This window comes from Beauveria bassiana, assembly GCF_000280675.1.
Source record: "Beauveria bassiana ARSEF 2860 unplaced genomic scaffold BBA_S00024, whole genome shotgun sequence".
Classification (NCBI taxonomy): Eukaryota; Fungi; Ascomycota; class Sordariomycetes; order Hypocreales; family Cordycipitaceae; genus Beauveria; species Beauveria bassiana.
Window position 1 is genome coordinate 200,837 of NW_007930859.1, and position 23,199 is coordinate 224,035.

General features: G+C 50.6%; 10 protein-coding genes across 10 annotated transcripts; 4 read left to right on the forward strand and 6 right to left on the reverse strand.

Moving 5' to 3' along the window:
- Positions 1–1,405: 1,405 nt before the first annotated feature.
- BBA_07345 (glycoside hydrolase family 16 protein) lies at positions 1,406–2,551 on the reverse strand (the record flags this gene model as incomplete). Its single annotated transcript, XM_008602442.1, has 2 exons — positions 1,406–2,014; positions 2,111–2,551. The coding sequence occupies 2 exons, from the start codon at positions 2,549–2,551 to the stop codon at positions 1,406–1,408; spliced, it is 1,050 nt and encodes a 349-aa protein (XP_008600664.1).
- An 891-nt stretch (positions 2,552–3,442) lies between these two features.
- Positions 3,443–5,678, forward strand: BBA_07346 (class VII chitin synthase; the record flags this gene model as incomplete). The annotated part of the gene is made up of 3 exons (XM_008602443.1): positions 3,443–3,475; positions 3,551–3,717; positions 3,776–5,678. 3 exons carry the CDS (start codon positions 3,443–3,445, stop codon positions 5,676–5,678), a joined length of 2,103 nt encoding a protein of 700 aa, XP_008600665.1.
- A 734-nt stretch (positions 5,679–6,412) lies between these two features.
- On the reverse strand, positions 6,413–7,639 carry BBA_07347 (uncharacterized protein; the record flags this gene model as incomplete). The annotated part of the gene is made up of 2 exons (XM_008602444.1): positions 6,413–7,281; positions 7,384–7,639. The coding sequence occupies 2 exons, from the start codon at positions 7,637–7,639 to the stop codon at positions 6,413–6,415; spliced, it is 1,125 nt and encodes a 374-aa protein (XP_008600666.1).
- Positions 7,640–8,957: 1,318 nt separating this feature from the next.
- On the reverse strand, positions 8,958–10,032 carry BBA_07348 (uncharacterized protein; the record flags this gene model as incomplete). The annotated part of the gene is made up of 2 exons (XM_008602445.1): positions 8,958–9,589; positions 9,678–10,032. The coding sequence occupies 2 exons, from the start codon at positions 10,030–10,032 to the stop codon at positions 8,958–8,960; spliced, it is 987 nt and encodes a 328-aa protein (XP_008600667.1).
- Positions 10,033–13,626: 3,594 nt separating this feature from the next.
- Positions 13,627–15,177, reverse strand: BBA_07349 (vitamin H transporter; the record flags this gene model as incomplete). The annotated part of the gene is made up of 3 exons (XM_008602446.1): positions 13,627–14,172; positions 14,243–14,924; positions 14,975–15,177. 3 exons carry the CDS (start codon positions 15,175–15,177, stop codon positions 13,627–13,629), a joined length of 1,431 nt encoding a protein of 476 aa, XP_008600668.1.
- Positions 15,178–15,779: 602 nt separating this feature from the next.
- On the forward strand, positions 15,780–16,757 carry BBA_07350 (short-chain dehydrogenase; the record flags this gene model as incomplete). Its single annotated transcript, XM_008602447.1, has 3 exons — positions 15,780–15,906; positions 15,957–16,378; positions 16,449–16,757. The coding sequence occupies 3 exons, from the start codon at positions 15,780–15,782 to the stop codon at positions 16,755–16,757; spliced, it is 858 nt and encodes a 285-aa protein (XP_008600669.1).
- Positions 16,758–16,855: 98 nt separating this feature from the next.
- Positions 16,856–18,707, reverse strand: BBA_07351 (Major Facilitator Superfamily protein; the record flags this gene model as incomplete). Its single annotated transcript, XM_008602448.1, has 2 exons — positions 16,856–18,197; positions 18,448–18,707. 2 exons carry the CDS (start codon positions 18,705–18,707, stop codon positions 16,856–16,858), a joined length of 1,602 nt encoding a protein of 533 aa, XP_008600670.1.
- An 892-nt stretch (positions 18,708–19,599) lies between these two features.
- BBA_07352 (uncharacterized protein) lies at positions 19,600–20,874 on the forward strand (the record flags this gene model as incomplete). Its single annotated transcript, XM_008602449.1, has 1 exon — positions 19,600–20,874. The coding sequence occupies one exon, from the start codon at positions 19,600–19,602 to the stop codon at positions 20,872–20,874; it is 1,275 nt and encodes a 424-aa protein (XP_008600671.1).
- Positions 20,875–21,214: 340 nt separating this feature from the next.
- BBA_07353 (ribose 5-phosphate isomerase) lies at positions 21,215–21,577 on the reverse strand (the record flags this gene model as incomplete). Its single annotated transcript, XM_008602450.1, has 1 exon — positions 21,215–21,577. The coding sequence occupies one exon, from the start codon at positions 21,575–21,577 to the stop codon at positions 21,215–21,217; it is 363 nt and encodes a 120-aa protein (XP_008600672.1).
- A 463-nt stretch (positions 21,578–22,040) lies between these two features.
- BBA_07354 (fructose-bisphosphate aldolase, putative) lies at positions 22,041–22,988 on the forward strand (the record flags this gene model as incomplete). Its single annotated transcript, XM_008602451.1, has 2 exons — positions 22,041–22,636; positions 22,715–22,988. 2 exons carry the CDS (start codon positions 22,041–22,043, stop codon positions 22,986–22,988), a joined length of 870 nt encoding a protein of 289 aa, XP_008600673.1.
- Between the last annotated feature and the right edge of the window lie 211 nt (positions 22,989–23,199).

The following is a 23,199-nucleotide window of genomic DNA, read 5'->3' on the forward strand; positions in this document are numbered from 1 at the left end:
AGAGATGCGCTACTCGCTTATCTACGCCGCTTGCTTATTAACTATATTATATAAAGATTAATAACTTATCTTATTACTAAAATTACCCTTTATAGACAAGTAAAGTTAGGAAGTATTATAGGTCCTATCGAGCAACAGCAGATACCTAGAGCTATGGTTATTAATATTTAATAGCTGTAGTACTTGGCTTAGGCTACCCTCTGGATATCGACGGCGGCTAGGGCTAGGCATAACTGATATAACCACATGCGGGGGCATAGCTGAAAAAGCAGGCCTTTACCGAGTGGTATAAACTTGACCGACAGCCGCATATGGGATTATAATAATAAAGCAAAAGCGTACTCCCTCTCTCTAGAGCTTAGCCGTCTGGTAAATTAAAATGAAGACTCGTGGTAAGTGACTGATTGAATAATACCTCACGCGGCCAACTATGCAAACTATCTAATCTATTGATGGTTTTCAAAGCACTTCAGTACCCTAGTTCGTCACAGACTGACCATCACACCTTACTTGCTCAGCCATGTTGATTCTGTTCATCGGCGCAACCCAAACGCCGCGAGCTCCCACGCCGCTCTCCAATGCCTTGGCCCCAAACGGTACATCATCGACGTGTCTGTCCTCCAAGCCACAACGGCGCAACTGTTCAGATCGCACCGCCCCTATCTTTTCGTATCGGCGTCTCTTGTAGCCAACTTGCCATAATCGAACAAAACCAGCGCCAATGACAATGACAATTGAACAGGCTAGCACCTATATCAATGGCCAGGTTAGAATAGGTATGAGTGATGGTGATGAGAGTAGAACCCACGAATGATAGCTGCAGCCAGAGCTCCCAATCCAAGAAGAAAGCAGTCATACTCGAGGTTTTTGGCTTGGGCTCCAAGAAATAGAATTGTCAGTCTGTGTAAGTTGTGTGAATGGAACAAGGGCAGTTTTGAACAACAGTAATGGGTCTGCCTCGGGATCAAGGGCCGGAAACGAAGCACAACTACCCTGGTTCCACAGCCAAGTTTCCGGGCGCTGTTGGCTCGTGCACTATCAATACCTCGACAACTACCTAGGCTAGGGCTGTGTGGGCCCAACATGCTATCCAGGCTATCCTCAAGGTCAATCTAAACATAGAAACAAGTCCATCCCCTAGATGCTTGACAGTATTGGCACTTTACGAGATACGAGCATTGTGCAGTGGATGTTCGGATGTCTTGAGTTTCGGCGTGCAGGCATCAGCCTGGCATGGACCTGATGATACATGCCCTCGGCAAGAAACAACAGACTAAATTAAGCTTGGCGTGCATTCGCGAGCAACAGTTTTGGCTTGGCAAATTAATTTTACAGCTGCAGATAGATGACCATGCAGTACCTAGTTGACCATACACTACCCAGCTGATATCAAAAGGTTCTCGATCTAAAAGAAAGCGACACTCAAAACAAACACCCATGACAGAGCAAAGAGCAACCCCTGAGCAAGCTGCGGCCGCGCAGAAGCAGTGCTCGAGTTTTGCCGAGACAAGAACTGGCCACCAGTAGTTGCATTCTCGACACCCACGTCTGGAATCACACACGTAGCCACCTTGGCCTCGTCACAACTTTTTCCCCATTTGTTCGTCTCGTGTGCATCCGAAGAGTTAAAGTAGGCCTTGACATAACTCACGACAATCGGCGAGTCCACCGTCGGCGGCCCCCCCGACCAGAGCGCGTTTCCGTTGCTCCAGTGCTGCAGCACGAGATGCCCAGCCGTCGACGGCGTGTCCGCGCCCGTCATTTCGGCGAGCAGCTTGCTGTCTGCGTAGAATCGCACTTTTCCCGGCAGGTAGTCGAATCTGTACTCGTGGAAGCCGTTTGTGGGGTCAAAGGTTAGATTTGCGCGCTTAAAGTTGCCCGACTTTGCGGCGTCGTAGCCCGCCTGCATCGACGCCATGGACTGAATCACCAGATTGACTGGGTAGATGTTGTTTTCAAAGTCGAATTCGCGGGACAGAAACTCAATGTCAATCTCTTGCGTGTCGTTGAAGAACTAAAAAAGCAGAGGTGTTAGCCTGATGTGGTGAAGCATTTCCAGAGGGGTGCGTTTTTTACTTGCCCAGAAAAAGGCCGCACACGTGCCGTTGACAGCGGATAGACGCATCCCGCATCGATAGGAGCCCCAAGTCATGTTGTCTGGCGATGTGGCCATCTCGGCAGCCGTGACGGCGCCATCAGAGAGCTGGCCCCCGACGTGGAGTGTAATGCCGTCTGCGCCATTGTTGGCGCAGCCATCGTTCTTGGGGCTTCCCTTGGGGCAAGCAGCAATATTGTCAAGGGTGAAAGCTTTTCCGTACTGGCCTCGGCCTTGCGCAGCAGTCACATTGTACTGCTGGCCGCGCCAGCCACGGATTTCGGAAGGCTTCTTGATGGCGGTAAAGTCAGTCTCGAAGGCATTTGTGAATGTCAAAGAGCTGTTGCTGGCAGACGACTGCGCTGTAGTGAAGCCACATTCGCAGGCTGCGGTAGCAAGGCAAGCCGCTATAGCCAACAGCAGAAGCCGAAGTAACAGAAATTGGGAGTTGGCCATCGGGCTAGGGAGAGCAAAATTGATAAGAGAGACTCGTTGGCTGCTGCCGCACCGGCTCGTATAGTACTTTTGAAGGAATTTTTCAATAGTCTTTGCAACAGATTTTCATCCGATAACACCTGCTTCAACGCTCCAGCTTCAATGTATGGAATATAAAACGAGATTGTGCGGTGTGGTGGAGTCGGACGTCCTGGTGATGCGGATTCTTGGCCGAATGGCCTCTCGTGTTCTTCTTACGCGTACAGTCTTATGTCTATTTCTAAAAAGACACCTTTCCCCTTTTTTCTCAGGGGTTCAAGGGATGCTATGTAGCGAATAATGACGTGAAGGGTTATAGCCAACGGCAGATGCCGAAGTAATCAGCCTTGTGGCTACTATAGCGCCGTGATTCGTATCATGGTTGCAGAAATTTTTCAATATTCTTTATTAAATACATTGATTTAATAGCACTTGCCTTGGCTCTAATTTCTACGCTATGGATACAAGACGAGAGAGCCTGCGGTGTGGTGGAGTCGGCTGGATGTCCTAGCAATGCGGAAACTTGGCTAGACAATCTGTCGTGTTTTTATTACGTGTATAGTTTGGTGTCTATTTCTAGAAACTCGGTTTCCCCTATCTTGACATATGAGTGGCAATGAGCTAAAGAGGATGCTACGTAGTGAGTTTTGACGCAAAGGGTCAAGGGGCCTGCGTCGGAAACAACGATGGCGGGGATAAAATATAGCGATGATTAGATTCACTGCCAATCTGTAGCGGAAAATTATTCTTGAGCCATATTTCTTTATTCATCTTTGTTAATAATATTTGACCCGTATCGCGGTGCTGTTTGTCTTAGCCAGTCAAGCCTTACCTGTCAACGCCACTGTGAACCCTTTTACACTGCTGGCAACAATGGCGGACACGGACAAATGGCAGCCAAAGGATGTAAGTAAACAGAATCGGGCAAATTGGCTTTTTCTTTGGTTTTCCTCATAGGTAACTGATCTCTTGGTTGTGTAGATAGCCTACACTTCCGTTGTAGGAACTGTCATGCTCATGGCTCTTCTCGAGTGGGTGATGTGGCTGGCCGCCTTTCTGTACTGTTTGTTCAAAGTCTATCGCAAGGCTGAAGAGCGCTCTGTCAAGGTGCTTTCCGTCATTGTAGGCATTCTCTTTATTCTTCTTCGGTAATAAGTCAACTTTCTCTGTTTAGTCACATTCACCCCCAGTCTAACACAAGTTCAGGATGATATTCCTGCCCATCATGGTCGTTACGCTTCCTCTACCCGGTCAAATCTCTCGAGTCTTTCCACGAGCCATGGTATCCTTTTTGCAATGGTTTGCCTTCTGGAGCTTCTCCATCCTGCTCACGATACCCTGGCTGTTCTGCGTCTACCAACTCGTCACCCACAACCTCGGCCGTACACGACGTATCAGACAAGTGCTGGATGACAATACTGCCCCCAAGGTCGTGGTCGTCATGCCTATATATCGCGAAGAGCTGGACGTCCTTATCACGGCGATTAACTCGGTTGTCAGCTGCGACTACCCGCCGGCTTGCATACACGCTTTCCTGTCCTTTGATGGTGACGAGGTGGATAAGCTCTATCTAGGACTGCTCGAGAGTCTCGGTGTAGAGCTACCGCCAGGAAAGTATCCGAGGAGTTTGGATGTCATCTACAAGGGCGCTCGCGTAACCGTATCGAGGTTTGTCCATGGCGGCAAGAGACATTGCCAAAAGTCGACGTTTAAACTCATCGATAGAATCTACGGCCAATATCTACGGAAGCGAGATGACCTCTTTATTCTCTTTATCGACTCGGACTGCATTCTTGACAAGGTCTGCCTGCAGAATTTCATGTACGACATGGAATTGAGTCCTGGAAACAAAGGAGACATGCTAGCCATGACGGGCGTCATTACATCAACAACCCGAAAACACAGTCTGATAACGTTGCTCCAAGACCTCGAATACGTCCACGGACAGCTTTTTGAGCGCACCGTCGAGTCAGCCTGCGGCTCCGTGACCTGCTTGCCGGGGGCCTTGACCATGCTGCGCTTCTCCGCGTTTCGAAGAATGGCAAAGTACTACTTCGCCGACAAGGCCGAAGAATGCGACGATCTCTTTGACTTTGCCAAGTGCCATCTCGGCGAGGACCGCTGGCTCACCCACTTATTCATGATTGGCGCGCGCAAGCGCCACCAGATCCAAATGTGCACGTCGGCCTTTTGCAAGACGGAGGCGGTGCAGACGTTTCGCTCCTTGGTCAAGCAGCGGCGGCGGTGGTTCCTCGGCTTCATCGCCAACGAGGTCTGCATGCTGACCGACAGCCGGTTGTGGAAAAGGTACCCTGTGCTCATCGTCATTCGCTTCATGCAAAACACCATCCGGACCACGGCGCTGCTCTTCTTCATCATGGTGCTGGCCTTGGCGACGACCGTGGCCAAGGTCAAAGACTTGCCCGTCGGCTTCATCGGCATCTCCCTCGGGCTCAACTGGCTGCTCATGTTTTACTTTGGCACGAAGCTGCGGCGGTTCAAGATTTGGATGTACCCGCTCATGTTTGTCCTCAATCCCTTCTTCAACTGGTACTACATGGTCTACGGCATCTTCACGGCCGGCCAGCGGACGTGGGGCGGCCCGCGCGCAGACGCCGCCGCCGCCGACGTCAACACCACGGCGCAGCAGGCAATTGAACAGGCCGAGCAGCAAGGCGACGACCTCAACGTGGTTCCGGAGACGTTCAGAGCGGCTGCAGAGGGACAACAGACCGCGCCTGCTTTGGGGAGACAAAAGAGCGTTGTGAGGCCGCCGGACAAGCTGGTGGGCAGATTTGTTGCTGGAAGGGGCGCGTCGACGAGCACCTTGGGCACTTTTGAGCCGGACGGCTCCAGGCCCGACTCAATCATGCTGGATGAAATGTCGCACTTGAGGCCGCCGTCAATGCTCTCGACGGTTACTAGTGTCATGAATGGCTCTCATGATAGCTTGTATCCGAGTGACCTCGAGGAGGGATATGCTTCCGGGATGTCGCCTGGCTTTTCGCCAGACGCCTCGGCAGCCGTTGCTCCATTGACATTACAGCCCTACGAGGACCCAGCAGAAGAAACTCGGACCGCCCTTCCAGAAGACGGTCGACGCTGGTAGATGGAATCCCGACAGACGACGAAGCACACAACACATCTGTACCGCATACATAATCATGTTATAGTTGATTTATTGTATAGTTAATGTAAAGAATACCTCGGAACACCGTCTCGCTTCTGTCGTCTGACGAGGTTGGCTGGTCTTGAAACGAAATTCGGATCTACGAACATGCCGTCAGACTTAAGCCGGGTAGCAGACAAAAACAAATTATAGACATGGCAAATCTGTTGTCAATGCCAAGAAGTCATGAGAAGACCGAGACCAATCATGTGCGATAGTCTAATTGCAGCGCAAAGTCGCGATGGATGCAAAGCCAAGGAGCTGGGAGGCCAAACCAGATGGCCCATGGCTGTACGGCATTAGCTCCCGGGGATTAATGCCATTGCAGGCTTTCTTGAGGCGCATATCACTTTTACACCAGACACTTCTCTGCCTGCGCGTGGAACCATCGTCGATGGCGGTACCACCAACTCTGCAGCCACCAGGAGACAGCGCAGTTTTGAGAGCGGAAATAGATCAAGCGGTAGGCCTTGCTGCCCATCTTTGAGTCAAATGGGCATGTTTCTGGCGCTAAAACATGGAGATTGGCGTGTTGTAGTTTCTTTGGGCGTATTTCTCTTTGCTCTTGAAATATTATTGTCGGTGTGTTGTAGTTTCTCGAGCGTGATTCTCTTCGCTGCTGATATAGGATTGTCCGTGTGTTGTAGGTTCTTGAGCGTGATTCTCTTCGGTCCTTATGTGTTATTGTTCGTGTCTTGTTCCTTCACTGGTAGTTGATATTCGAGAGAGTTGAATATAAAAGGCTCGAGGGTGTGTGAGCCGCAAGTGGCATATTGCGGCGGAGGTGTCGCCGGCCGGCCGGTGTCCTCGGTCCCCTCAACCCTGTCCTCGTCATCATCTTTCTCGAGGTCAATCTTCTCGTCGGACTGAGCCAAGTCCCGCCGCACCGCATTACACGGCCTGACATCAAGCCTCTCAGGCGCATCGGGTTCCCAGCTGTCGCCAGATCGCCGAATGCGCCAGACTCCCGGTAGCTCTGGAGTAAAGTCTGTCCAGCAAGAGCCAGGCAGCTCCGCAATTACGACATTTTGCGCGTGAAGCTCTGCATGGCGCTCCTCGTTGCATGATCCGCTGCTGCTGCTGCTGCTGCTGGTGGTAGTGCTACTGCTGCTGCAGCTTTCTTTAGCAGCGGCGACCTCGTCCATCGATTTCGGCGCGCGCAAAACGTTGCGCATAGAAGAGGTCTGGCTCGGGGGTCGATGGGGCCGCTTTGCGCGGCGCGAGCGTCTCCAAAAGAGCAGCAGAACAGTTCCTAGCACGGCCACAAAGATGAGCACGGCAGAGATGGCTATTCCCGCAATGGTGGCCGCAGAGGGACCACCAGATTTGGGGGATTCATCGACTTGCGACGGCGTACTGGGCAAGGGTAACGCGGCCCGCGAAACGTTGAAGTAATGGCTAGGCGTTCTCCAAATAGTCGTTTTGGCTCCTACAAAGCTGAGGGAGGCGACGAAAACGGTGTCGAGGCCACCATCCTCGGGGTCGTTCAAATACTCTTCTCGTCCTTCAGGCGTCCAGGTGTAGTTTTGTGTGGAGATGGCAGCTGCATCCGTTTGTTAGCAGCCAAAGTCATTGCAAAAAGATGAGCAGTGGTCTTTTGTTCAATGCACAGCATCAGCAAAGGTGAAAACGATAAGTGACATACACTTTAGTACCCATTTTCTCGAAATCGCAGACAGGTTCGTTAGGTCAACGCGCTCCAATAGCAAGTCAATCGGGCGGTCGGCATACGACCAGGCAAACTCGATGTCCTCGTCGGCTGGATACACAGCATTGAGGGCGAAATTGCCGTAGGCGCTACCGGGTGGCTTGCTAAAGATGCCGGAATTGCGGTCGGCGATGCTGCATGCGATGCATATCGATAGGGTGAGTAAAAGGCCAAAACGTCGCAAGGCGGCCATCACTCCATGTGTTTGTACGACAGAACTTGTTGATGCGACTCTATGTAGGGACCGGGCTGGCAGTAGAGGTAGCCACTGTCAACATTGACTGGCTAGCCAGGCAGAGGAACAGGCAACCAGATTTGAGGAAAAGCGTGGTGCAGATGATGTTCGGATAGAATGTTTCTGGGGCGATTCTATCGAGTTCACAGTCCAGGGGTAATTCACGACAGGGGAGTTGTTTTTTTTTTTTAAGTTCTGGGCAGCACCCTAGTTTTTAGACTCAGTGACGAGCCAAGAAGAAGACACCAAGTGGGCTCATGGCCATGACTCCCATGAGCCGAGGGCCGCCAACATTCTCGACATTGACCAAGTTGCAGGGACGGACCTCGGGTAACATTAAGAGGCATATCCGGATCTGATGAACGGTAAAGTTGGCCTCGTGCTATAACGTCGCCAGTGGGCAGGAAAAGGCAGGATTCGGAAAATTTCAAGACAAAGGCAGCTAGGTACTATTGTGATGGCGGGGCCACTAGTAAATACCTACTCGTACTGGTAATTTAGTCGTTGTGCTCCAAGGTAGCAAGTGGGTATGGAGCCGCTGTCAGAACTTGACTCGGTGCTCGACGCCCGTGGTTTGGCTCTTCTGTTATGCGATAACACTGTACAGCTTGCTCACATTGTTACTACAAGGTCATTCATACAAATTGTCCCAGATTTCACTAGCCAAGTTGGATCAAGTCGCACAAGCAATATCCAAAGAGGCCTATTCAAGTCAAACAAGACTTGGCTGTCACGCTGTCTACTGGTAATCCGTACTTCGTACTTTGTTCCAGTAGTTCCATCTTCCCCTACCCACTTGGCGTCCTCTTGGACGTGCAGCTCTGGGTATTCGGCGGACTTGGCCGGACCAATGGCCCCAGACATGTGCACTGACCTGACGTAATTACCGGATACAATCCGTCGCCAAAGTCCCCTTCGGTGCGCGTCTTGCCGCGTATCATTGTGCATTAGCGCAGTAAAAAGTCTTGCCACTGTACCGGTAGACGATACGTGGATAGCCAGGTCGTCAGTATTCTGCTAAGCCGCGGCAAATCCTGTCGCGATTGTGTGTACCAGCGTTGAGGGTGACGTTCCTAGTGAGGCTGCAGATGGCATCCAACGCACGCTAAGAATGCTCGGGTGGCACCGCCATCGCACGACGCCTCGATTTATTAAATGTGATGAAGCCAGTGCGGTGCAATTGGCTTCAAACAGTGGACCGCTGGATCTGCGTACTTTATCGCTCCATTCGTGGTCATCTGTAACCGTGTGTTCGTCGTAATGATAACTCGCTTCATCATCGCTTCCGTGGCGACTGTCGAATGCGTCTGAACCAGCGAGTCCAGGGATGAAGTTGCGTCTTTGTCGCTTCAGTCTGATGGGTTGTTGATGCCTCGGGCGGCGGCGGAAATCGCATCGTGGTCGCGGCATCCAGCTCCGGACGAATTTCACCATCGCAGCTCAGCTCAACCGGGGGCACGTCACCCAGCGCCTCGGCGTACAGATCCAGCGCCGACGAATGCCCGGGTTCAAACTGGCTCTTTGCCTCACTGTCCATGTCCCCATATGCTCCGTACCTCTTCTGCCGCCGACGCCAGCTGTAGAAAGCGAGGCCGGCGCACAGAGCCAGCAGCGCGGCGCCAAGCGTGGCGCCGACGGCGATGCCTGCAATGGCAGCCCCTGACAGCCCTGCGTTTGATCCTGATGCAATGCCTTCTGCGCTCGGTATCGACGTCGCTGATGGCTCCCCCGACGTCGAGGAAGACTCATCGGGCAGTGTCAGGTTGAATGAGTGGCTTTGTGTCGGCGGGCCGCGACTGCCGCCTTCGTACGCCTGAAAATATAGGATGGCATCTTGACCCTTGCCAAGAGAAGATGGAAAGTTATCAAGACTGGGGTGCCAGGTATACGTGCCGTTTGAAATTCCGGCTGCGATCCATAGCGTCAGCGCAGGGCAATTTGATGAGGTTCTCAGTAGACACACCGATGCAGCTGTGTCCCTTTGGTGATTGCTTACCTTGCAACTGTGGCGTCCCGGACGGCGTGTTTGGGTACATCTGCCCCAACCAAATATCGACGGTGTCGTACACGGTCTCCCAGCTTATCGTAACTTGGCCCCCGACCTCGTATACTGGATTACTGGCCGGGAAGCGCTGAAGGTTGCCAAATACTCCGAGGAATGTGAGGTTGTTTTGGCGGGTGATGGTGCTGCTGCTGCTACCAGTGGTGCCGGTGGTGCCGGTGGTGCCAGTGGTGCCAGTGGTGCCAGTGGTGCCAGTGGTGCCAGTATTGTACATCTGACCTTGGATCAGTAGGGCGAACAAAGGCAGAAAAAGCAGGTGCAGCGGCCACTGGCCGGGCAGAACAGCCATTGTGATTTGGTTCGAAGGCGAATCCGTCACCTAGAGTCAGTTTGCACGGCGCATACGGACAGTACGTTATGTTTCGTCTAGAGAAAAAAAAAACAAAGTGAGGAGGGATCAAGAGCCGAAATAGGGGACTACACCAGGTCTCAGCGGGAAGGCGCTGACGACTCGTATTGGAGCCACTAACGGGGTGCCTAACTTAAAGCCATAACGAGCCAGCCACACACAAGGGATGAATTATCTTAGCTAGGTCCACCTGCAGCTCTCGTACCTGCTTCCCTTTTTTGGGATGGAGCAGACGCTAATAAATCTATCTGCTCAGTATTGATAGTCAGAGGCGGTAACTGCCAAGGCCATGGCGTCGTATCCGGTCTTGGACAATTTCTATTTAATAGCGCAGCCAGCGAAACGGCGAAACAAGTTTTCTAATCGCGCATTTGGTTCTTTCCAGAGAAGTGCCGACGATTTGCAGTGCGCTTCAGTCAACAGATCAATGTATGCGGCTCTTGAGCTCAATAACAAGAATGGTGCCTGGTTCCTGATTCTAGAATGAGCGGAGCAGTAGTGGTGACTGCTCAGTGGTCTAAATCCGATCTGGCGGGGTCCTAGCCCGACAATATCACCTATCGGGTCTTACCTACCTATATGTCGAGGCTACTGTTGACTGATCCGAACCTTTGAGCGAGACGAGCCACGAAAGTCTGCAAGTTAAGCGCCATAGATTGTAGATTGACTGTAGATTGCATTGCGCCTTTCTGGCGTGTCTTTTAACGTATTGCGCTCGTCACAAAACCAGCGGCTAGAACGGTACTTGGCGCTTATCGTAGAATGGTTTTTCTGCACCGTAGATAAGAGCCGCCCCCACAATTGACAGAGCCCGGAATTGATGTCAAGAGCAACGGAGCCGCTACTAGGAGAACATCCAAGCTTGACTGGGAAAGGTAACCAAGCAAGGGGTGTGAAAAATACACCGCCGATACACCACAACCTTTATCACAACTAATAGTTATAAACTAACTATCTATAATAAAATAAATTAAGAAAAGTATTACTAAAATAAGTTTTAGTAATAAGCTTTATATAAATTATTTAAACCTTAAAGTTAATTATTAATATATTTTAAAATAATTATAATAATAAAAAAGTATATAAGGGTTAATAAAAATAAGAAGATTTATAATAATTTATAAATAATTTATAAAAACTTATTTTAATATATATTAAAAACTATTAAGATAATATTATAATATTAACTTATAGATTTTTTTAATAAAATATTATTATATTTTATAAATTTATTTAAAAAATAAATAAGTTTTTAAATAAAATTATTATTAATTTTATATTAATTTTATATATATAAGATTATAAGTATATTAAAAAAGATTTAAGTAAATAAATTATTTAGTAGTTTAATTATATTATAATATTTTTTTATAATTATTATCTTTTATCCTAAGGCTATTATAGTAATAATAAATGTGTGGTAGTTGATGGTGTGGATCGGCGATGTTTTTTTCATACCCAGGGCCAAGGCATCGATTGCTAAAGGGTCAGGGCAGATGCAGTTAATACTCCAGATCGTGTGGTGGAGGCAGGTGAGAGCGGACATCCATAACTTTGATGGCTGACTCGGTCATTGTCCCCGGTAAAGTGCCGACTATCCGTTCAAATCCCACGAGAACCGCAGTGCTCAATCCAAATATGTTAAGCCAGAGAAAGCAAAGCGCCCCACTGAATGGAAATTGCCGAAAAAGCATCAATTGGCGCCCCACAGCACCTCGACCATCACTCACCCTACAGTGATTCGGATTTCTGTTGGAACAAAGAAAACTCGAATCTGGTACAAAAAATGGTACAAGATGCGATGGGCATCGCAACTTGGCCGTGTATTCAATTACCGCTAGGGAAGAGTCAAAGGGCAAGCCACTTAACGAGATGGAAATAGAATGCAAAGAGAACCGCTTGAGCTAATGGATATAATCCATGTATTGAGCACCTCGCAACGCTTCCTGACGACACCGAATTCAGTTTAACCCAGCCCTGTGCACGTGGCGTATGCTAGCGGCAAAGTACTATGCAGTTAGTATTGCGCAGATCTCCTGAGCTGCTCCAGTAAGACTGCAGCGTAGCATTCATTCTCTTTCATGTCAACTATTTACGTACAAGTGCCCCACCGGCGGGGACCATTAAAGTTAGCCGACAATGGACACACGTTGACACGGAATAAAGTTCGCTTAGCCAGCCCAAGTCGTACAGTAGCGTTGCCTGTCTCCCCTCGCAAGCTTCGTATTGCCCTGAGCAATAGCAGACAAGAGCAGAGCAACGGCAGAGCACAGACGTTGACCTTTCCAGAGGAGAAGTGGTTATCGCATTTAAGATGCTCATCCATTTGCGATTCTTGACAATTCTGCACCGCAGTTTACTTTGTACATTGTTCCGCAACCAAGGAAGTATACAAGATGTGAAAGAATGAGCCAATTCGCGAAACACAGACACGGCAACACGGGTACTCGACTCAACGATTGCCGACTGCATCGCATCCACAGTATGCGGCCCACGAGACTCCATCTTACAAGGATGTTGACGAATCAGAATGAAATACTAGAGGCACTCGAGGCCAAGTTGTAAGTGTAACTTGAATAGTAGTTCTGGGAAGGATGAACAAGGGTTAGGGTTATACATCGCACTACCGCGTTGGTACAAAATTGACATGCAAATACTGTTTATAGTCTTGCTTACGTCTGAAAGAATATCGTATAAATCTTCAAAATGATTTACGCTTGCACGGGCTGTGCAGTCTTTGGAAGTGTGTCTCACGTCCAACGTCGGCTTTCATGCAACCCGCGTGGCTGTGCCTTGCCAAAGAGACGTTACGCCAGAGTAGACCAATTTTCTTTTTTTTTTTTTTTGGTTTTTCTCATGGTTGCGTGCTAATATGAACAAAAATACCGGTAATTCCATCTCATGCAGGATTCGCCATGTTCTTGATTTGCATAGCCGCATGAGTGCTGTTTTTGTGTCTCGGCTAGCAACCACAAACCAACGACGACACGTCTCGCAGCTTTCAGGCCTCTGCTTTAACGATTCTGTCCCGCTGGTTGTCGTGAAACTCTGCTTTGCTTTAGAAAGGCAAAATCACTAGATTGTGGATTCTAGTAATAATGCTGCAATTATTTTGGAGGCAATGCGCTGCTGTGCTATGCTTTGTGCACTGCGCCACTCTCCTGGGAACAAGCTAACAGGATGACAGGCTAATAGTGTGGGCATGGGTCATACCGATGGTGACTCGAGGGCCGTTTTATGCGCAAGAACTGCATGAAATGAATAGAAGTCTTGCTGCAATAGCCGCCAAGCATGGGCGCCGAATTACTGAGTATTCGAGATATGAATTGATCAAGTGTACACTGTCGTGCAGCCGAAGCAGCATTCCGGTCCGCCTGATTCAGGTCCATGCAGCATATGACCGAAAAGTGTGCATTCAACTTTTTCAAGCCGTCCCAGTGCAGAAAGGGCAAAAAAAGAAAAAAAAAGCATAAGTCATTTGAGAACTTCATTAGAGACACATTATAAATATACAGGGCGCCTGGTAGGTTCAGCTCAGTTTTTCGCACTACGCTTCGCAACTCGTCCAAGAAGTAGATGCAACGCCATGTATGCCAGCACACCAGTCAAGCACAGGCCGCTGATGACGCCAAACCCGGTAAGATACTTTGGAGCGTCCTCTGCCGGAAACAAGTAGGCTCCGTAAATCTGTGCCAGGTTTCCCATGGCATTGACCAATGCCAGTGACACTGCTTTCGCTTCGTTGGGCATTGAAGAAAACGTCACCGATGCGTACGACAGCGCAAGACCATTCGATGCCCAGAGCCCCGAGGCCATGATGACAAGAAGGGCATATCTCGCCTTGACATTGTACACGGCACATATAATAATGGAGCAGAGCATTGCAACACTCATCATGGCCCCGAGAATTACGCCGCGCCATTTCGAGTTTTTGTCGGCAACGTATCCTATGACGGCTGTGGTGACAAATGCAACGCCAAAGATGGGAATAGTCATGTACTGTGCTTCTTTTTGTTCATATCCGAGGCCTTTGACCAGTGTCGGATAAAAGTAAGATAGAGTGGAAGACCCGACGATGGCCTGTCAAGTAGAACGAATCAGACACGGACCCAGCAAGGTGGGACACGGATTTACTTTGATTTATACTTACCATGTAGCCAACAACAAGTAACAATGTTTTCCAGCTGGTCAAACTCAACTTTAATGCCTGTAGGTGAGTCAAATGTGGCTGTTCCTCGGTGGTGTGACTTCTAGCATCGACTTGAAGTCTCCGAATAGCCAAACTTCTCTCCACGACGCTGAGCTTGCGTTTCGACATATTGCTAGGGAAATCCGGAATAATAAAGACGGCAATGACGGCCGTAATCATGGTGCCCACACCCTCGACAATGAAAAGCCACCGCCATCCCTGTATTCCATGCGCATCGTGCAAGCCGCTCGTAATGGAGCCGGCAAGAAGGCCACCAAAGGCGCCGGATAAGATGGCAGCAGAAATGTACACGGCAAAACGCCGGCTTTGCTCCTCTTTGCGATACCACGAGGACAGAATCATGAGGATGCCGGGCGCGAACCCAGACTCCAAGAGGCCCATGAGGAAGCGAAAGGCAACAAAGGCGCCGTAGTTGGGCGTAAAGGCCATGCCAACGGTGACGCCGCCCCACAGGAACATGATGGTCGCAAGGTAGCGACTCGGACGAGTTCTGGTCAGAATCATGTTTGACGGCACTTCAAAGACGACATAGCTGACGAAGAAGACTGTCAAGGCGATGGAGTATTTGTTCGAGTCCAGGCCGAGGTCCTTGTCCATCCCGGCAATCTTGGCGTTTCCAATACTAAACGGTTAATATCTGGTTGCCAGATGCAGTCAGAGATCGAGACTTACTTGGTTCTGTCCATGTACGACAACAAATACATGAACCACATACAGGGCAGAATGTACAAGTCAATCTTTCGAACAAGCTTCTTCTCCTGCTCTAGTTCTTCAGGCGTCAAGGCAGTATCCATGGTGGATGAGCTATTGGATGTCTCCAACACATCGTGGTGTTCACACTCGAGCTGCTTTTCCATGATGATATCGGATGGCATGTTTGTGTTTATATAAGCCTGGAGACAGGATGACGCCAAGGCAGCATGATGCTCAAAGTCTCAGGATATCGCAGTCGGCGAAGCAGAGTGCCATCTTTATCAAGTTTTCGGCGCCCTCGCAGACAGCAGTCAACGTTGGACGAGTGTCGAAAAGGGAGAATGGGTCTCATGGCTGAGCAACGGTCTGCGGGGGGGCCGATCAACAGTTTAGGCGGGCGTGGGGAAGAGTGTTGAATATTCCTCGGAACTAGGCTTTCTGGGGTAAAAAGTGTGGGGGAGCTGCGGAGGGCTGATCGCGTCTCGCGCACCACTTATACGCAGTCGTTCGATAAATCCTTCGGCAAATAGTAGAGACCGCGTGTCGCGGCCCCTGTAGATTCAAAGCCACTTACGGCAGACCGTTTCAGCGAGTCGTGTAAGTGAAGGCGTGGCTGGATGTCCGCCCAGCGGCTTTTGACATCGGCTACAGGCAACTCTGGGGCGTCTCTACGCACTGTATTTAATCACAGCAAGTGAACTTGGCAAAACATCATTACTTTGATCTTTCCAACTGCCTTTGCATTCATTACATCTCACGACAGGCAAATTTCATCCTTGCCGCAATGGTTGCAGTAGCTAATGGCGCGATTGTGCACGATGGCGGCGCCTCATCCCTGCCCACAACCCTGAGCACACTCCCTGGCCCCAACCACGACTGGAGCGTAACTCTCAAAGACAAAGTCATTGCCAGTGCGTATCACCCTCATTTATGTCGCAGCCTGCATGTTGACAGTGAAAAGTCACTGGTGCCAATCAAGGTATTGGCCTGGCACTTGCAGAGGTGTGCCTCGCCAACGACGCTGCGTCCGTCTTTAGCTTGGACATTTCAGTACCCGCGGAGTCATTCGCGGATCTGGAAAAGTGTTTCCCGGGCAAGCTAGAGTTTTGGCACTGTGATGTCACAAAGGAAGAGAGCGTCCAGGCGGCGCTCGATGCCATTGTCGCCAAGAAGAAACGCTTCGATGGCATGATTGCCAATGCTGGAGCCACAAAGCACCAGCCCGCGCTGGACTTTACCATGGACCAGGTCAAGCGACTGTTTGAGCTAAATGTTTATGGCTCGTGGAACTGCGCGACCGCCGCGGCGAGAACATTCATCAAGCTCGGATGCAAAGGCAGCATTGTCTTCACCGCAAGCATGACTTCATATCGTCCCAACAGAGTAAGCTACCGCGATGCCTTACACTGCGAGGAAGCAAAAGAGAGATTGTGCGCTGACCGACTCAATTTAGGCTGCCCCGTCGGCCCCCTACGGCGCAACAAAGGGCGCGGTGCGAAACATGACGCACACTCTGGCCATGGAGTGGGCACAATATGGCATTCGCGTCAACAGCATCTCGCCTGGGTTTGTAAAGACGGCATTGACGTATTATATCGAAAAAGACCCGGAATGGGGGAATAAGATGAAGAATTATGGTGGAATGCCTCGTTTGGCTCTGCCGCAGGAGCTTGGCGGGGCGTACGTGTACCTGCTGAGTGAGACGTCGACGTATACTACTGGTATTGATATTCCCATAGCTGGTATCGTGGGAGCTTGGTAATTAGAACGGCAATTTAAAGCAATCGAGTGGATGCAATGAACTTCTTGTCCGCTAAAATATTCTACTTCATGTTGCCGCTTTCCAATGGGGTACTTGTATCACGACCCAGTCGCTGGGGCTTCCTTCTCGGTCGTATCATTTGCCTCCTCGTCGGTAAGCTTGTCCTTAGCCACCATGCCAAATTCGGTTTTGTTCTCTTTTCTAAGCGGCATCTGCTTCATAACTATAGCGGCGATGAGACCAACCGCGCCGAAAGCAATGGCAACTTGCCAGGTCCGCCTGAGAGCGGTGCTCTGCACAGAAATTACCTGAGCACGTATCTGTGGCGAGAGCAGCTCCAGAAATCGAGACTGTGCAGCACCGTACGCCCCACCGGCCTTAAATTTGGCCGTTACTGCGGGATCGTTGATCGCCCCCGAGCCCGCTAGCTGGGCGGCGCGGCTGGTGTAGACGGTACCGGCGATGGCGACACCCCACATGACGCCAAAGCTGCGCATGAAGCCAAACGTGGCCGTCGCCAGCGCGGTGTCCTTGTCAGTCAGTGGTGCGAGCAGCGCCGGGAGCATGGCTGCAATGCCAGCGCCTGCGCCAAAGGACTCGACTATCTGGAAGCCCACCCAGACACCCGTGCTTGAGTTCTCGTCCAGGAGCGTGAATATACCGAAGCCGATAGCGACAGTGGCAAAGCAAAAGACAAGAATGGGCTTGTAGCGACCAAACTTGCTGAGAAGCAAGCCGCCTATGATGGCGCCTGGGAGAAGTGCCAGGATGGTGGGGAGAAGGTAGATGCCTGCTCTGTAGGCAGATACGCCGAGAACACCTTGGAAGTACACTGGGAGGAAGTAGAGCACCCACATGGTAGCGATGCCGTGCAGAAATGTGATGAGAAAGACAGCAGAACTGATGGAGTTGTTAAAGAGGTGAAGGGGCATGATGGGATTGGGCGTAAGACGCTCGTTACCTTGGATAACAACAAATGCGCTCATCGTGGCCAGGCCAACCAGAAGCGGCACCAGGACCTGATATGACGACCACGAGTGTTGGCCTCCCGCCCAGCCAAGGGCAATTAGCACTGGCACAGAGCCGCCGATGAAGAGGAAGTTGCCCAGCCAGTCCAGGCTTGAGAACTTGGTGGCCCACGTCTGAGATTTGTCATACTTGACTTTCAAAAAGGCAAAAAGAAGCACAACGGCAACACCACCAATAGGTAGACTCATGTAGAAGGCCCAGCGCCAGGTGCTGTAGCTGACGAGCAGGCCGCCAAAGAGAGGCCCGAGAACGGCTCCAATGCCGACCATACCAAGCACGGCACCCATATAGGTGCCTCTGTCGCGGAGTGGCACAAGGTCGCAGATGACAATCTCGCAAAGAACGCCGATGCCTGCGCCTCCGACGCCTTGTAACGCTCGACCGGCAATCATGGCAGCCATACTGTTGGCTCTGCACATCTTCCTCGTTAGTAAGAGTTTTAGGCTCCATGGAATGGGAACAATTCACCCTCCACAAACACCGCTTCCAATCATAAAGACAACCCCAGATAAAATCAGCGGCCATCGGCGCCCGAATACATTTGCAAGCTGACCAAACATGGGCATAAGAGAAGTCCTGCAAGACAAATGGCCCACGGTCGGTTAGGCACAAACCGGGCGGAAACTGTGGCTCAAGTCTGAGCAGTTTGGGGAAGACTTACATGGTCAGAAAGTATGCGTTGGAAACCCATATAAACAGTTCTCCACCACCCAAATCGTCAACGACAGATGGCATGATTGTCGATGTAACTGTGCCTTCCAGTGTTGTGAGGAGGCTGATGATGGCGAGGACGACAATGATGGCCCAGAACCTTGGCCCCCTCTCAAATCTTGGTGAATTCTGCGGCGTCGCTCCATCCGGCGAATCATTTGAAGTCTCTTTAGACTTTGTAGTCGAGGCGACTACATTATGTTCTGTCATGGTGCGCAACGGATTAATCGTCGGGTCGAAGCAGCATGAGGCGCAAGTGCTAGGCCAGCCTGGAACTCTCTTGCACTTGACGGGGGTCTCGAAAATATTCTAGTCGCAATTAAGTGGCATCAATCGAGAACATTTGCTCTTTTAAAGGCGAATGGAGTCTAGAAGCCATGGTGGCGTGGTTTGAGGCCGCGGAAGGTTTTCGTGTTCCAACGCGGCCGTCTTCATCAGAGATCAGGCTGCGAAAATGATACGCCACTGCTGATGCTAGTTCTTCTTGAAGGTAAATCAAATGATGCCGTTCGAACTCGACTCAAATTTCGATTTGTTGACCAGGTCGAGCGGCACGTCCCATCTGTCTGCCAATCGTGACATGTTTGATGTGTTTGACCATTAAAAGACCGTCACCTTGCTGACCCCCGCAACATGCCAGGACGTAATTGTTGGTTCGAAGATCGATAGTAGAATGACCAGCAAAGCAGGACGGAAAGGGGCTCGTTATTTTTGCTGATTGGTTGAGCAAAAAACTCCGAGGAGGGTTTTCTGTTTGTGCTGTATTGATATGTGGGGCGGCTTCATAATGTCGCGAGCGAGGCTCCTGACTCCTCGGAGACTTATTTTATGCATCGCCCATCACTGATCAAGTCTTGGTCAGGGACTGGCCATTTATCCTTACAACATGACACTGGATACTCGTTCATCTTTCTTTAAGCTATCAACAACGTAGCTCAACCCCGCGCGTCATCGCTTGTCTATCCTTACCGAACAACCGGAGGTCTTCTCCTTTATTTCTTTGCAAGAACATAATCAACCAATGCTGAAGCCTGCAGTCCGGCGCTCCGCCTGCGACCAGTGCAGAGCAAAGCGAGTTCGATGTCTTCGCGCCCAAGACAGCATGGCGCCGTGCGCGCGCTGCTGCTATATGAGCACATCATGCGTCACAAGCGTCTCTCGCCGTCCAGGGAGACCACCCAAGCAGACTTGCGCTGATGTCGATGGCACCTCAAGCTCTCGAAACACCGCAACGAGCTCGAACTCCTCGCCTGCTTCCTACAGCTCGCCGATGGCGCGAGAAATGCCTCACGATGAGATTATTGCATTTACGCCTAAAAGAGCGTCAGCGTGCAGTCCCGTCAGACACATGTCTAGAGATGCATTGCACAGTATCGTAGCGCCGCATCCTGGCATTGCCAAGTCTTCCGCATACTCTCATCTGTCAAAAGACTTTTTGTCTCATGAGTCACAGCCAGAATTCTGGGCCGCCTTGGGGGACAGTGACCCTTTCTTCGGCTCACATTCCATCCAGCAAAGTCCTACGCCGGCCCAAGATATGATCCCGTGGTTACTCGGTCCGGATACGCAACCGGGCTGCTCAGATTATGTTGACGAGACGGCTAGCCCTGCTCTCGATATCGATGTTGATCCACTCCTTGATAGTGAGGAAGGTCTTCTGCCCCTGGCGCGCCCTGAACAAAGTTCTAGCAGCAGTGCACCGAGCTCTCTGATAGGGTTCCGAGAGGACATGGATCGGCGCATTGCCATGGTTGACATTTATTATTCAGAGCCCTCAAAAGTCATGCAGCGCTGCAGAGATGATGACCTGGGCCGAGATGTCAAAAATCCGGCAGCAGCACTTCTTACGTGCTGCAAAACACTTGTCGACAATATCCAGAGCTTACTGCCGCCAGATTACTTGTGCACAAAGACCGAAGATGGACTTGATACCGAAACCCTGCTCTTGATTATGTCGTGCTACCTTGCGATGATGAGACTGTTTGACTCTGTCTTCCACCGCATCTACAAACACCTATGCCAGGTGTCACCGCAGTCGTACTTGCCCAGCAAGGTCAAATCGGTGATTCGAATCGGGGGACTCTCCTCGCTACAGGACATGCCGCTAAAGACGTACGCAGTAGGCGTTCTCGATGCCATTCAGTGCCAAGTGCAAACCCTAGAGCGGCTCATGGGGATTCCGACCGAATACTGCCTTGCGGGCGAGGCGGCTCCCTCATCCACAACGGCTTCGGGAATATTCTCCCGTGTAGATCGTGCACGATTATTCTGGATCGTTATGACCCAAGAGGATGTTAAATCACGGCGGGGACCCAAGTCATACGTACAATCCATACGAACCAGCATGAAGGAGTCACTGGCATTTCTCGATGACTAGGTAGAATTTGGCTTCTCTGGTCACTATACCTACTGCCTGATCGAGCAAGGGATATGGATATAAGGAAAGAATAGCGGTAGAGAATTGAAGCATCAATTCCCGTACAATCTGCCTCAGACGACAGCAGCCGCCTTTTTGGTCACATCAGAATCGTATTCATCAATCAACTTGACTTTTCCCGCCGACGCCGATTTCCGAAAAAGAAAAAAAAACAAAGAGGTATGAGTTTCTGTCTCCAGTCAGTCGACAGGCCACGACAACTCACCAGACCAAAAGTATATCCTAACCATTCCTTTCAAAAGTATATCCTGACCATTCCTTGACGAGTCTTCTCGCCAGCTCAACGCCAATAGCCCTCTGCCCTACACACGGCACCTGCGCATTGTTGCTCAAGACAGACCTCTCGACCGAGAAGCTGTCGTGGGTCTGTGATGGTGCACACGCCTGCCACTTTACTGGCGGCAATCGCCACGCCGAGCCCGGTGCCGCAGATTAAAATGGCCCTGTCGGCGGTGCCGTCGGCGACCGCTTCGGCGGCGGCAATGGCAAAGGTCGAGTAGGCCGTCTTGTCTAGTTCAGTTTTGAGGCCTACGTGGATGACTTTTGCAACACGTGTGTCTGATGCTAGGTCGTGAGAGATGATGGATTGGTAGGAGAAGCCGGCGTCGTCACCGCCAATGACAATGCGAAGCTGTGAGCTCATTGTGGCAAAGGCTGGGTTCGTTGCTGAAGATTGTGTGGGTGCGATTGGTGCGTTGTGTGAGTATCAATGCGAGCATCGTGTGGCAAACAACAAATTCGGAAGTAGCTCTCACTTCGATGAAACTATGTATTCTTTTTTTTTTTTTTCTTTTTTGGAAATTCGGGTTCATATGTTGATCAGCAGCCCATTATTCCGGCGTGGCGTCTTGAGCGTTGAACGATCTTCGAGGTGTTGTGCCTCGAGACGCGGTCGCTTTCTTCGCGTGGGTGGTTGCCAGGTCTCGTAGCGTCATCTTGCCAGTGAAAGCTGCGAAGTTGGAGCCGCACGTCGGAGCTCGATGAAACGCTAATACATGCTCTATTAATGGTACGGAAATACTTACTGAAAGTCACGCGAATATGAGGCCGGCCCTTCCTAAATTTTCTCACACCAGTCGAGCATCTCGTGAACCCGATACGACAGCATGACTGCTTGGGATCCGACCAAGAACAAGACATACCAGATTCTCAAAGACGCCGAGGAAAAAGGCTATGGCGTCGTCGCTCCCATCACTTATAATATCGAACACATCATAGCCTTTATCCAGGCCGCCGAAGCGAAGCGCAGTCCTCTCATCCTACAAGTATTTCCATGGGCCATTACCTTTTCGTCCGGACTCCTTGTGATTGCGGCGGCCCACGCCGCAAAATGTGCTTCTGTCCCGGTCGCTATTCATCTCGACCATGCGCAGGATGAGGTTCTCATCCGACAGGCGGCGGACACGCTCCCGTTTGACAGTATCATGGTGGACATGAGCCACTACGAGATGGACGAGAACCTGGCCAAGACGGCAGAGCTTGTCCGGTACTGCCACGAGCGCGGAATCGCTACGGAGGCGGAGCCGGGCAGGATCGAAGGAGGCGAGGATGGCATTGCAAGTACCGAGGACCTCGAGGGCGCATTGACGACCGAGGAGCAGATTGAGGAGTTTGTCGCAACGGGGATTGATTTCCTTGCGCCGGCGTTTGGCAATGTCCACGGAGAGTATGGGCCACGCGGGCCAGAGCTGCAGTTTGACAGGTGAATTTTTTTTTTCTCCGATACTGCCCGCCTGGCACAGTCGATGTGCTGTTACTGACTGAAGCCGTATTGATGTAGATTAAAGATGATTCGGGACAAGGTAGATGGCAGAGTGCGCGTCGTGCTTCACGGAACCAACGACTTTCCACAAGACATGATGCAAAGATGCATCAGCGAGGGAGTATCTAAAATCAACGTCAACAAACTGGTACTAGATGACTATTTGATTCATCTGAAGACGAAGGCGCCTATGCTCAATTTGACAACGTCGATGGAACAAGGTGTCATGGCGGTACGAGGCTTAATGGAGTGGCAAATGGACGTCTGCAAGTCGACGGGAATGGCCCCGTAAAATGTGTAGATCAATCAGTCAATTCAAAAAGCTTCTGTCATGAGAAGTCTTTTTACTTTGCCGTGCCCGCCCCTTCTCTCGCACCACTGAAGAGGGTGCTCCCGACCAAAACCGGCAAGTCACTTATTCCGTCATGTACTTGCTCATCAAAAGAAACCCGAGAAGGTACATTGCACCGATCTGCCGGTTTTTGTCAGAAGTACCCTCTTGA